Source organism: Mobula hypostoma, chromosome X2 (genome assembly GCF_963921235.1).
Source record: "Mobula hypostoma chromosome X2, sMobHyp1.1, whole genome shotgun sequence".
Classification (NCBI taxonomy): domain Eukaryota; kingdom Metazoa; phylum Chordata; class Chondrichthyes; order Myliobatiformes; family Myliobatidae; genus Mobula; species Mobula hypostoma.
The window spans coordinates 12,397,102-12,410,542 of NC_086129.1; the positions used below are offsets into that span (position 1 = coordinate 12,397,102).

Here is a 13,441-nt window from a genome sequence, read left to right on the forward strand (position 1 = left end):
GGTCGTCAACTCGAATAGCCAGATTAATCAGGTCATCCAGGCTATCCTGCTCATCCTGGACAGTGACCTCATGCTGGACCCTTGCATTCAGTCCACGCTGGAAGGCAGTGATGGAGATCTCTCATTCCATCCAGTCTCTACTGCAAGGGTACGGAATTTAACTGCATAGGCTCTCACCATTCCTCTGCCTTGGCACAGGTCCAGGAGTCGGTGGGCAGCCTCCTGACCCCGTACTGCAAGATTAAAAACCTTCCTTAACTCCGCAACGAAATGTCGGAACGACTGGGTTGCGGGGTATCCTTGCTTCCGTAAAGCTTTGAGCAGGCTGAGTGAACGTCCTTCTGGAAGATTGACCACGCATGCCAGTTTTCACGCATCACCAAAACGACCAGGCTGGGCTTGGAATGTCAGCTTGCACTGGGTAATAAAATCCCTGCAACCATCGATTCCTGTACGTACGTGGGTGTCAGCTCTGGTCCGGGCATGGAGCGGGAGCATTAGTAGCAGAGATTGTCGGGACAGCAGAAAAAGAGGACCTTCGGGATGCTGTGATTGGGACTGAGACAGCCAGAGGCTGCTGAATCGCATTGGCGAGAATGTTAACGGCTGATGCTGGCTGTTCACAGTAAGTTCATGGACGGCAGCCGTGAGTGTGGAAATCGCAGACACCCGAGTCCGACCGTCTGCAGTGAGCTGTTCAACTGTTGCAGCTAGGGATGATACCTGTTCCTCCAGATGAAACTGGGCTTGTTGGCATGAGGTTATCTGCCTCATTTCCTCCGTAACTTCACTCAGAACAGATTCCATTGCCTGTGGTTTGTCTCCTACCTGACCAATGAATCTCAGGGCCAGAGTCAGCTGCTCTCTCTCTGCTGGGTCCATCTTTGTGTATTCGCGACTTGCTGTCACCAGTTTGGATATGGCCCAAGTGAGACACTGAAGTGGGTCGATAGTCCCGACTTTAATGCAAACAGAGTTAGAGGGAAAAGAAAGCAATAAACGCTAGGCCAAACAGGGCCATTAACTAAAACACTCAAATGGAAAGCAAAGCCTACACTGCGGCTGAAAGGAATAATTAAATATAAAACGGAGACCGCTAGTCTTCACAGTCAGTTGACTCGACAGTCCCATTTCCTCAGGCAAGGCGGAATGAAAGCAGGCAGTGAAGCATTGCTGTGCTGTGTTCAAGTCTCAGCAAGCGTTATGACGGAACGAATGGAGTTGAATACTATCACAATAAAATAATAATGAGCTAACACGTGCATACTCACAAGCGCAATTGCCGTATCTGCTGCACTGCCGAATCTGTGGTTGTGACACTAAGTAGGGCTAAAGTATATGTAATGACAATGTTTTAACACACCTTTGAGAATGTGAGAAGAGTATTATATGAACCCAATTATTGCAGTAAGATAATTCCAGGGTGAGGAAATGGGTCTCAGTGTAACAATGTGATGTGTGTGGACATCTCTTAACAGTCAAGAGACACCGATGTTTCACCATTTCCTAGTTAAATCCTGGAATACCACAATAAATTGTCTTTGAGAGCTTGCTGGTTAGCTTATTTTTCTGTTCATATCTGGTGAATGCATGTCCTCAGTGAGGCAACATCTTACCAGTGAATCTGTTGGTGTTGTCTTCTATATCCCGTGCTCCCGATGTGGCTTCCTCTACACTGCTGAGACCCAACGTAGATTGGGGAACCGCAATGCGCAGAGAAAGAATGAAAAACACACAAGTCATGCAAACAATAGAAGCAAGTGACAGCATTCCAAACCAAATTGAGTCCACAGAACCGAATCCCCGGAGCAGCCGGCATAGGCCCAAAGCCTTGGTCTCAGTTCATCAGAAAGCAGGGCAAATCACCATGAAGCTCACAGACACTGAAATGCGTAGCAGCCTGAGCACTCTCACAGCCTCAGCCCCAGCGCCAAAGAGAGCAGAGTAAAATGTCATGGAATTTGGATAGGATCAGGGGAGGGCTTGGAGGGGTGTGGGCAAATGGGAATGGACAGGAGGATGTTAAGGTTGGCATGGCCTCATTTGGCTGAATTAACTGTTTCTGTGTTCTACTACTGGATCACTCTATGACACCTTGGGACATCTTACTTTGTTGAAGATGCTTTGGGTAGCACAAAGCCACAACTGATGCCTCAGAGCACTAGAGACTTGGGTTCAATCCTCACCTTGGATGCTGTCTGTTTGTGTGTCCTCTCTGTGACCATGTAGATTTCCTCTGGGTGATCCAGGTTCACTAACACACCCCGAATGCAGATTGGCAGTTTAAATGGCTGCTTTAAATTGCCCCTAATGTACTAGTGAGTGGTAGAATCTGGGGAGAGTTGGTGGGAATGTGTGGAGTGTAAGGACTGGTCCTCATGCAGGATTTGTGGAAATTTATTTATTTATTGATTTATTATTCAGAGATACAGTGCGGAACAGGCCCTTCCGGCCCAATGAGCCGCGCCACGTAACAAACCACCTACTTAATACCACGCTAATCACAGGACAATTTAAAATGACCAATTAACCTACTGACTGGTACACCTTTGGACTGTGGAAGGAAACTGGAGCACTGAGAGGAAATCCACATGGTCACCGAGAAAATGTACAAACTCCTTATAGACAGTACCGAAATTGAACTCTGAACTTCAATGGCCCGAGATGTAACAACATTATGCTACCGTGGGCCGAAGAGCCTGTTTCCGTGTTGTATCTGTTCATGATTCTATAAAGGAAGGTTGATGCAAACAAACAGGATTTATTATCTGAAAACTTCCTCCCTTTGGATTTTAGGTCACGTCTTTAATATGCCCCATGATAACGTCAAGGCATGTGAAAATGTATTCGGGAAGCTAAAGGACAATCACATGATGTCTCCCACCCTAATACACATTGACCGTTCCAGACCATGGTCAGTGTGCAGCGCGGCTATCATCACCGACTTCCTGGACAGTGGTCACGGTGAGTCAGGATATCTTGCATAGTGTGAATTCTGAATGCTTTTGTGTCAGTGAAAAATCCGTGCCATCTTCTCTCTGTTGCAGACTGAATTGCACAAAAGAGCAATACAATTAATTTTGTCTATTGTTCTTTGTAAGTTGCAGTACAGCCCACACAATACTGTGATACTCTGCCCCTGTCTAAAACAATAGATCCATTGTGGAGGAACAAGAAGATTGTAATCATGGCTGAGTGATGGACAGGGAACGAGATCAGACTCTGAATCTGAATCAGACATCAGACAAGTTGTTAACCAATGATACAGAGGAGAATACACTCAGTGTCCATTTTATTAGTTACCTCCTGTACACTGTTCCCTCTAAGCTGCACAGGTGTGCGGCCAAGCATATTGGAAATGTGTAGCCTTTGTTGCCATGCAGCTTAATTTTCTTTTATATAATGTTATTATAATGTTGAAATTATGCTAATACAATTTTGAAATCTATGTTAATATCATTATGAAATACTCTGCAATTAATTATGTTCATTAATATAATCCATAAATATTCTTAAAAAATAAATGTACCACAACCTTTACTTTGAAACATTTTAGAGCTTCAACGTATTTCCACTGTCAGTGTTTCAAGTTACAACACTGTTACAGATTGTAACAATCAACACAGAATGGAAGTACTTAATAAAATTACCACTGAGTGTATCACAGGCAGTTCAACGGATGTTTACTGGGTTGATTCCTGAAATGAAATGAAGTGTCCTGTGTGTGACTGTTAGACTATGTTCTGCACTATTACCCCATAGTAACGCTCTCTTGTTCGGCTGTATTCATGAGTATTCATGTATGCTTAAATGACAATTAAACTGGAATTGAATTCAAAGGTTAAGCATACAGGCCTCTACTCATGGGAGGTCAGAGAAATAAGACACAATGTTATTGTAACATTTCAACGCTTGACTGGGTAGGTGAATCAAAAATGTGCACCCTCACAAACGAATATATAAATAAGGAACATCTTCTCAGAATAAATGGTCATCAGGCAGATAATGAAGCAAATGAGGATGGAATTTCTTCTATTAGATAATGCTGTGTCATTGGGATTCTGTACTCCAGAGACTATCAGTCTAGATTATATTGAAGGCTGGTTTAGCCCGATTCTAAGACCAAAAACAAATGAAGGGTGATGAGATCAGTAGGGAAAGCATAGTCAGGCACCACTTGTAGTTCTGGGCCATTTATGAGGCATTGGTCAGATGGCACTTGGAGTATTGTGAGCATTTTTGGACTCTTTATATGGCTTTGGAGTACCGTGAGCAGTTTTGGGGCCCCTTATCTCAGAAGGGATGTGCTGGCATTGGCGAGGGTCCAGAGAAGGCTCATGAGAATGATCCTGGGAATGAAAAGGTTAATATTTGGGGAGTGTTTGATGGCTCTGGGCCTGTACTCATTGGAGTTTATAAGGATGGGGGGGGGGCGCGGGGAATCTCGTTGAAACCTCTTGAATATTGAAAGGCCTCAATAGAGTGGATGTTGAGAGGATGTTTCCTGTATTGGGGAAGTCTAACACCAGAGAACACAGCCTCAAAATAGAAGTACATCCCTTTAATACAGAGATGAGGAAGAATTTCTTTCATCAGTGGGTGGTTAATCTGTGGAACTCATTGCCATGGATAGCTGTGGAGGCCAAGACATTAGGTATATTTAAAGCAGAGGTTGATAGGTTCTTGATTAGACAGAGTGCCAAAAGTTATGAGGAGAAGGCAGAAAAATGGGGTTGAGGGGGATAATAAATCAGCCATGATGGAATGTCAGAGTAGAGTCAATGGGCTGAATGGCCTAATTCTGCTCTTACGTCTTATGGTTTTATGGTCTTGGTCTGTTGGATGCTCTTGTGGTCCACTGGGTATGCCTTTGGTCCTTTGAGAGAGCCTCTTTGGACCTGGACTGTTTGATATTATACCATATTAGTTCATGTTTGTCAGGTGTACCTAGATATAGTGGGAAGCTGGAATGGTATTTTAGATCAGCCATGCTGGAATGGTGGAGCAGACTCAATGGGCCAAATAGATTATTATGCTCCTCAGTCTTCACAGTATTTTCAGGTTCACTGGAAGGCTGAGTGAATCAATAGCGTTGGCCTCTCTCAGACTAGAAGACCAGAAGACAGTGTTGGTGGTAATTCTCCAGAGCATTTAAATGCAGAAAGGAAGGCAGGAATTACTAGAACCAGGAGACATAGCCTTAAGGTTCGGGGGAGTAGATTTAGGATGGAGATGAAGAGGAACTGCTTTTCCCAGAGGGTGGTGAATCTGTGGAATTCTCTACCCAATGAAACAGTGGAGGCTACCTCAAGAAATATATTTAAGACAAGGTTGGAAAGATTTTTGCATAGTAGGGGAACTAAGGGTTATGGGGAAAAGACAGGTAGATGGAGATGAGTCCATGGCCAGATCAGCCATGATCTTATTGAATGGTGGAGCAGGCTCAACGGGCTAGATGGCCGACTCCTGCTCCTGTTTCTTGTGTTCTTATGTTGTTATCGCTGTTGTCAAGTCAAGTCGACTTTGTTATCATGTGCACAGGAACGGTGAGGTGCAGGTACAGTGAAAGGCCTGTTTGCCGCAACACCATGGACACAGCTTCAGACTAAACACAGAGCTGTTATCTGTACATTGTGTTTTATAGGATTGCTTTCATGTTTAAATTTCTTGTGTTTGTTGTTGTTTTTATTCTGTTATTTATGCTTGTGTTTTTTACTGCTGCATCGGATCCAGACTAACAATGATTTTGTTCTCCTTTCCACTCGTGTACTTAAGTATGACAATAAACAATCGTGATCTTGATAAATTATGGAAGATAGTGAAAAGAAAAAGACAAGATATCACTGCAAAGAAAATGTGATTAGGGACAAGTCCATGGTATGTTGGATATTTCAGAGCAAGTCAGGCAGCATCTATGGAGGTGACGAAGCATCTGGGTCTTGGCCTGAAACAATGACTGTTATTTCCCTCCGTAGATGCTGCCTGGCTGCTGAATTCCTTCAAAAAATTTGTGTATGTTCATTATTTTAGGGACTTTTAAAAAATGTTTTCTAATCAAGTTCCAGTCCAAGTCTATTGTCACTCAATCATAGACATGTATACAGCTAAACAAAACATCATTCCTCTGCAGACAAGGTGCAAAACACAGTCCATATAGTTACACACAGCACATATTGTTCATGGTTCAGCACAAAGAGTCACAAAGTAATATTAGCACAAGTCCTTGAGTGACATGGCCTGAAGATTGACAGGTTGACATACAGTGTGAGGTGTAATATTACTGACACTGTTGTAATAAAACAATCGTATAAATATGTGAAACAGCAACAATAAAACATGAAAAGTGACCGGAGCAGGATGACAGCATGTCTGTGATTTGGACAGGATGAGAGTGTGTCTGTGAGTTGGGGAGTTGTGTGTGTGTGTGTGGGGGGGGGGGGTTGGTGTTATGGTGGTATGGCATTCAGTCAGGGTGTACATGTGTACTGGATGTTACGAAGTTGAACAGCCTGGGGAAAGAAGCTGTTACCCAGCCTGAAAGTTCTGCTTCTTATTACCTGATGACAGGAGGACAAAGAGGATGTTTTTGTAATGGAGGAGTCTAGGTCCAGAGGGTGCAGCCTCGGAATTGAGTGATGTCCATTTAGAACAGAGATGAAGGAGATTTTCCTTAGTCAGATGGAGATGAGTCTGTGGAATTCATTGCCAAGGTCACTGTGGAGGCCAAGTCATTGGGTATATTTAAGGTGGAAGTTGATAAGTTCTTAATTAAAGGATTAGAGGAGAAGGTAAGAGAATGGGGTCGAAGGGACGATGGAATGGCAGAGCAGGCTTGATGGGCTGATTGGCCTAATTCTGCTCCTCTGTCTTATGGGTGGCATGGTAGAATAGAGGTAGTGTACTGCTTTATAGTGGCAGCTGTAATATTGGGGTTCAATTCCCACCGCTGTCTATACATTCTCCACATAACCGTGTGGGGTTCCGCTGGGTGCAATGGTTTCCACGCACATTTCAAAGACGTATCGATTAGGGTTAGTAGGCTGTGGCATGCTATGCATCAGAAACATGGCCCCCAGCATATCCATGGATTGTGTTGGTTATTGACACAAACAATTTCACTGGACGCTTCAATGTATGTGATAGATGAAGCTAATCTCGAAATCTTTAAAATGGGATTGGTGTAGGTGGGCATAAAATTTCTGAGTGGAAGTGGTGAGTTGAAGGGTTTGTTTTTTTTACTGCTGTGTAACTTTTGAACCAGCACTCTGACCCAATCTACATACATCAGGATAAGACTGATGGTGCAAAAATTGTGGAATCAAACAGCGGTAAGTTGCAGTCAGGAAAGCACCAGCATTGTCAAGGAAGATTTAAATAGAGTGAAAGGCTTAGATAAAGTGAACGTACAAAGGTTGTTTCCAATAGTGAGACAGTCTAAGACCAGAGGGCACAGCCTCAAAATAGACGGATGTCTCTTTCGAATAGAGATCAGAAAGAATTTCTTTAGCCTGTGAACTTGTGAAGTTCATTGCCACAGACAGCTGTGGCGGCCAAGTTATTGAGTATATTTAAAGTGGAGTTCTAGGTTACTAAGGGTGTCAAAGATTACTGGGAGAAGGCAGAAGAATGGGGCTGGAAGGGAAAATAAATTAGCCATAGCAGGGTAGAATGGATAGGTCAGATGTCCTAATTCGGCTCCTATGTCTTATGGAAAAAGGTTGGAATGGGAAGGTTAATGCAGGAGTATTTCTGCCTGGACCAGACTTGCTGGAGTTTAGAAGAATGAGAGGGGGATCTCTTTGAAAGCTACAAAATATTTAAAGGCCTAGATAAAGTAGATGTGGGAAGGAAGTTTTCAATGACTCTTCTGGTCTTATGCTGAAAATACAGTAGCATTTACCACCACCACTGAAGAGCTTCACACTGAGGCAGCTCCAGTGATTGTTGTGTGCCTGACAAAATCACATGGCATGACATTGTTAATCTTGTTACAGCTTCGGAAACTTTTGCTGAGGTGACATTTTTACGACTGAGTGAACCAGGCAGAGTTCAAAGGTTTTATTAAGGTTGCTTGACCTGCATTGCTGTCTGAATTCAAAGCTTAAGCGAACTGGATATTTTTACAGCCCAATGATTTGAAATGTCACATGGTGTGATCACTTGTTTGTAAGGATTACTAGAGTGCTGCCCTTTTGCTCAAGAAAAGACCTCTTTAAAAAAAACAGTCCAACTGAACCAAGTTCTTACAGATGTCCAACATTCAAGGATTTATAGATGTATGATATTTAAATAGAAGTAGAGTGGGAGAAGTTAATTTGAAATTAACAGAGACCATTTTGTAAAGTTTGCTCTGTGACTTGGAGGTGAATGCATTATACATGGTTATTACTCATGCCAGATTACTGAGAGTTGTGAGCTCTCTCTGCAGTGATCTAACAATTGATTTCATTGTATTCCATCTATTAAATCTATGATAAGAACTTTGTTGGCATTTTGGTTATTTAATAAATTTACTGCACATTTCTGGGACCCACGCTTCAGAAAAGATGTCAACGGTGGAGAGGAGATTTATTGGAATGGACTCATGGAAGTGATCTTCATATGTTGTGAGAATGGGGATGAAAGAAATGTTCTCCTTAGAGTGAGGAGGATAAGAAAAAATATGCTGTTGTGTTCAAAATTATGAGGGATTGAAGTGAGGAAGGATAAAAAAGAGGAAGTAACCTCCAAAACACGAGGAATTCTGCAGATGCTGGAAGTTCAAGCCACACACATCAAAGTTGCTGGTGAACGCAGCAGGCCAGGCAGCATCTCTAGGAAGAGGTACAGTCGACGTTTCAGGCCGAGACCCTTCATCAGGACTAACTGAAGGAAGAGTTAGTAAGGGATTTGAAAGTTGGAGGGGGAGGGGGAGATCCAAAATGATAGGAGAAGACAGGAGGGGGAGAGATGGAGCCAAGAGCTGGACAGGTGATTGGCAAAAGGGATACGAGAGGATCATGGGACAGGAGGTCTGGGAAGAAAGACAAGGTGGGGGGGACCCAGAGGATGGGCAAGGGGTATAGTCAGAGGGACAGAGGGAGAAAAAGGAAAGAGAGAAAAAGAATGTGTGTATAAAAATAAGTAACAGATGGGGTACGAGGGGGAGGTGGGCATTAGCGGAAGTTAGAGAAGTCAATGTTCATGCCATCAGGTTGGAGGTTACCCAGACGGAATATAAGGTGTTGTTCCTCCAACCTGAGTGTGGCTTCATCTTTACAGTAGAGGAGGCCGTGAACAGACACATCAGAATGGGAATGGGATGTGGAATTAAAATATGTGGTCACTAGGAGATCCTGCTTTCCCTGATGGACAGAGCGTAGGTGTTCAGCAAAACTATCTCCCAGTCTGCGTCGGGTCTCGTCAATATATAGAAGGCCACATCGGGAGCACCGGACGCAGTATATCACCCCAGCCGACTCACAGGTGAAGTGTCGCCTCACCTGGAAGGACTGTCTGGGGCCCTAAATGGTGGTAAGGGAGGAAGTGTAAGGGCATGTGTAGCACTTGTTCTGCTTACAAGGATAAGTGCCTGGAGGGAGATCAGTGGGGAGGGATGGGAGGGACGAATGGACAAGGGAGTCATGTAGGGAGCGATCCCTGCGGAAAGCAGAGGGTGGGGGGAGGGAAAGATGTGCTTAGTGGTGGGATCCTGTTGGAGGTGGCAGAAGTTACGGAGAATAATATGTTGGACTCGGAGGCTGGTGGGGTGGTAGGTGAGGATCAGGGGAACCCTATTCCTAGTGGGGTGACGGGAGGATGGAGTGAGAGCAGATGTACGTGAAATGGGGGAGATGCATTTGAGAGCAGAGTTGATGGTGGAGGAACCTCCAAAATGGTCTTTGTTAATTTCAAATTAACTCCTTTCACTTCTCTTACATTTCAATAACGAATTTCTATAATTCTATAAGTGTTGGATAAAAGGTTAGTTCCACAGGCAGGTGGATTGGTAAGCAGAGGGCACTGATTGAAAATGATCAGTAAAACAAGTCAGGGATGAGAGAGGGGAATGGGGGGAGGGGGGAAGAGGGAGAGAGGGAGAAAGAAAAAATATGAGAATGGAGATAGTCCATATGAGATAAAGTGGGCTAATTCCTGGGTGAGAGGGTTGGATAGCATGACTGGGTCAATATTAAGGTGTTTCCACTCAGTGGGAGAACCACCAACAAAGGGGTACAGTCAGAAGATTAGGAGGTGTTCAAGGACTCTCAGTGTTATTTATTTATTTATTTATTTATTTGCACAGTCTTTGTTTATGTGTGTGGTTTTTTTCCATAAATTATATTGTATTTCTTTATTTTCCTGTAAATTCTCATAAGAAAATGAATCTCAAGGTGGTATATGGTCACATATACTGTATGTACTTGGATGATAAATTTAGTTTGACTTTCACTTTGAATTTAAAGTAAAGGAGTGCAGAAACTTCTCCTTGCAGAGGGTGGTGAACTTCCAGAATCCTGCCTGATTCTGGAGAGTAGGTCATTGGGGGTATTTTCAAAAGACCAGTGAACTGAAGGCGTAAGGGGAATGGGACAGAAGCGATGAAGCCTGGGGAACAGCCATGATCATGTTAAATATTAAGGCAGACATAATGGGCTGATTGGCCTTTTCCCATTACCATCTTGTTATGTTCTTGTGTTCCATAGACACATCTAACTTTTACATGTTACTTACCCAAAGGATGCATGTGCCACTTTATTGTATGGTTGGTGTAATGGTTGTAAAGGTTATGGGGAGAAAGCATGAGAATGGGTTGAGAAGGTTAATAAATTAGCTATGATGGAGTGTTGGAGTGCTTGATGGGCTGAATAGCCTAATTCTGCTCCTATGTCTAATGGTCTTATGGGAATCGGATAATTGATGTTTTGGATCGAGCCTCTCAATCAAGACAAAACATATTTTGATTTGATTGTACTGACCTATATCAATGGAGCCTCAGTTGCTAATTTCTTCTGTCCACAGGTGACTGCCTTTTGGATGAGCCAATGAAACCTATCACATTACCCAACAACCTACCTGGTGAGAGCTACAACTTGAACAGGCAGTGTGAACTGGCATTTGGGGTTAACTCGAAGCCATGCCCATACATGCAGCCTTGCCTGAAACTGTGGTGTACAGGGAGAGCCCAAGGGCAGCTGGTGTGCCAGACGAGACACTTCCCATGGGCAGATGGAACACGCTGTGGAGATGGGAAATTCTGTATGAAGGGCACTTGTGTGCCAATGCATGATGTGACAAAGCACAAGGTAATATCTGTGACTCAAAACCATCACCTTGGTACCTCTCAAAATCAATTTTGTCATTGTGTATATTTAAAGCAAAGGTTGATAGGTTCTTGACTAATCAGGGTATCAAAGGTTATGGGGAGAAGGCAGGAGAATGGTGTTGAAAGGGATAATAAATCAGCCAGTGGACTAATTCTGCTCCTATGTCTTTTGGACTTATGGTTAAAGAATGGAGTAGTTTGTTTCCTAGTTACAATCAGTTAAGATTACATGGTATATCTTGTTTGTTTCCCATCTAAATATAATAATTTTTTAATGTGTGGATTATATTGAATCAGTCGTAGCATGGCTGGTTTATCATTTACCCACAAGCATTCATTGGCTTCATTTTACCAACAATGTTTCTGTTCACTCAGAAGTAACATTCAATAATGCATTGTGATTTTAGTTGGCTGGAAGCATAATCATTAACTTTGCGTCACTGAACTGTTATCCTTAGTGTTGTAGATATATCAAAATAACTGCATAAGTTTGTTACTTTTTCTTTGAAATGAATCACACCAGAAATTCTGTCAAATGGAGAACTTACGTTTGAAGTATATGTCCGTGCCTGGTCTGAATATCAAGTTATGAATGTCAAAAAGCAGTTAGCCAAATCAAATAGATTCTAACAAAATTACTTTAATGAGTATGATAATCTATCAAGTATCTGACAACTCAAAGTATCAACTTAGGCCTAGATTAAAAAATACATTTAATATATTTCTTATTGTAGATTATAATTTTATGTATTATGTATTGCACTGTACAGCTGCTGCAAACCAACAAATTTCACAACCTATGTCAGTGATATTAAACCTGAGTCTGATTCTGAAACCCATTCTGTAAAGATCTGCAAGTTTCCCACAGAGATATTCTTCAATTATGTGAAGAAAAAAAGGATGACAGGAGTGAAGGTAGGACTGATTAGAGATAAAGGTGGGAAGATGTGCCTGGAGGCTGTGGAAGTGAGCGAGGTCTTCAATGAATACTTCTCTTCGGTATTCACCAATGAGAGGGAACTTAATGATGGTGAGGACAATATGAGTGAGGTTGATGTTCTGCAGCATGCTGATATTAAGGGAGAGGAGGTGTTGGAGTTGTTAAAATACATTAGGACAGATAAGTCCCCGGGGCCTGATGGAATATTCCCCAGGCTGCTCCACGAGGTGAGAGAAGAGATTGCTGAGCCTCTGGCTAGGATCTTTATCTCCTCGTTGTCCACGGGAATGGTCCGGAGGATTGGAGGGATGCGAATGTTGTCCCCTTGTTCAAAAAAGGTAGTAGAGATAGTCCGGGTAATTATAGACCAGTGAGCCTTACGTCTGTGGTGGGAAAGCTGTTGGAAAAGATTCTTAGAGGTAGGATCTATGGGTATTTAGAGAATCATGGTCTGATCAGGGACAGTCAGCATGGCTTTGTGAAAGGGCAGATCGTGTCTAACAAGCCTGAAAGAGTTCTTTGAGGAGGTGACCAGGCATATAGATGAGGGTAGTGCAGTGGATGTGATCTATATGGATTTTAGTAAGGCATTTGACAAGGTTCCACACGGTAGGCTTATTCAGAAAGTTAGAAGGCATGGGATCCAAGGAAGTTTGGCCAGGTGGATTCAGAATTGGCTTGCTGCAGAAGGCAGAGGGTGGTGGTGGAGGGAGTACATTCAGCTTGGAGGATTGTGACTAGTGGTGTCCCACAAGGATCTGTTCTGGGACCTCTAAACTTCTCGTGATTTTTATTAATGACCTGGATGTAGGGGTAGAAGGGTGGGTTGGCAAGTTTGCAGACGACACAAAGGTTGGTGGTGTTGTAGATAGTGTAGAGGATTGTCAAAGATTGCAGAGAGACATTGATAGGATGCAGAAGTGGGCTGAGAAGTGGCAGATGGAGTTCAACCTGGAGAAGTGTGAGGTGGTACACTTTGGAAGGACAAACTCCAAGGCAGAGTACAAAGTAAATGGCAGGATACTTGGTAGTGTGGAGGAGCAGAGGGATCTCGGGGTACATGTCCACAGATCCCTGAAAGTTGCCTCACAGGTGGATAGGGTAGTTAAGAAAGCTTATGGGGTGTTAGCTTTCATAAGTCGAGGGATAGAGTTTAAGAGTCGCGATGTAATGATGCAGCTCTATAAAACTCTGGT

At 43.1% G+C, this 13,441-nt stretch overlaps 1 protein-coding gene across 1 annotated transcript in view; it reads left to right on the forward strand.

Annotated features, from left to right (window-relative positions):
• LOC134341040 (A disintegrin and metalloproteinase with thrombospondin motifs 15-like) overlaps window positions 1-13,441 on the forward strand; it is a 57,786-nt gene that overhangs the window by 32,232 nt on the left and 12,113 nt on the right. Inside the window, exons 4-5 of the mRNA XM_063038786.1 lie at window positions 2,797-2,964; window positions 11,002-11,285. Coding sequence (XP_062894856.1) covers window positions 2,797-2,964; window positions 11,002-11,285 — 452 coding nt within the window. The remainder of the gene's footprint in view (window positions 1-2,796; window positions 2,965-11,001; window positions 11,286-13,441) is intronic.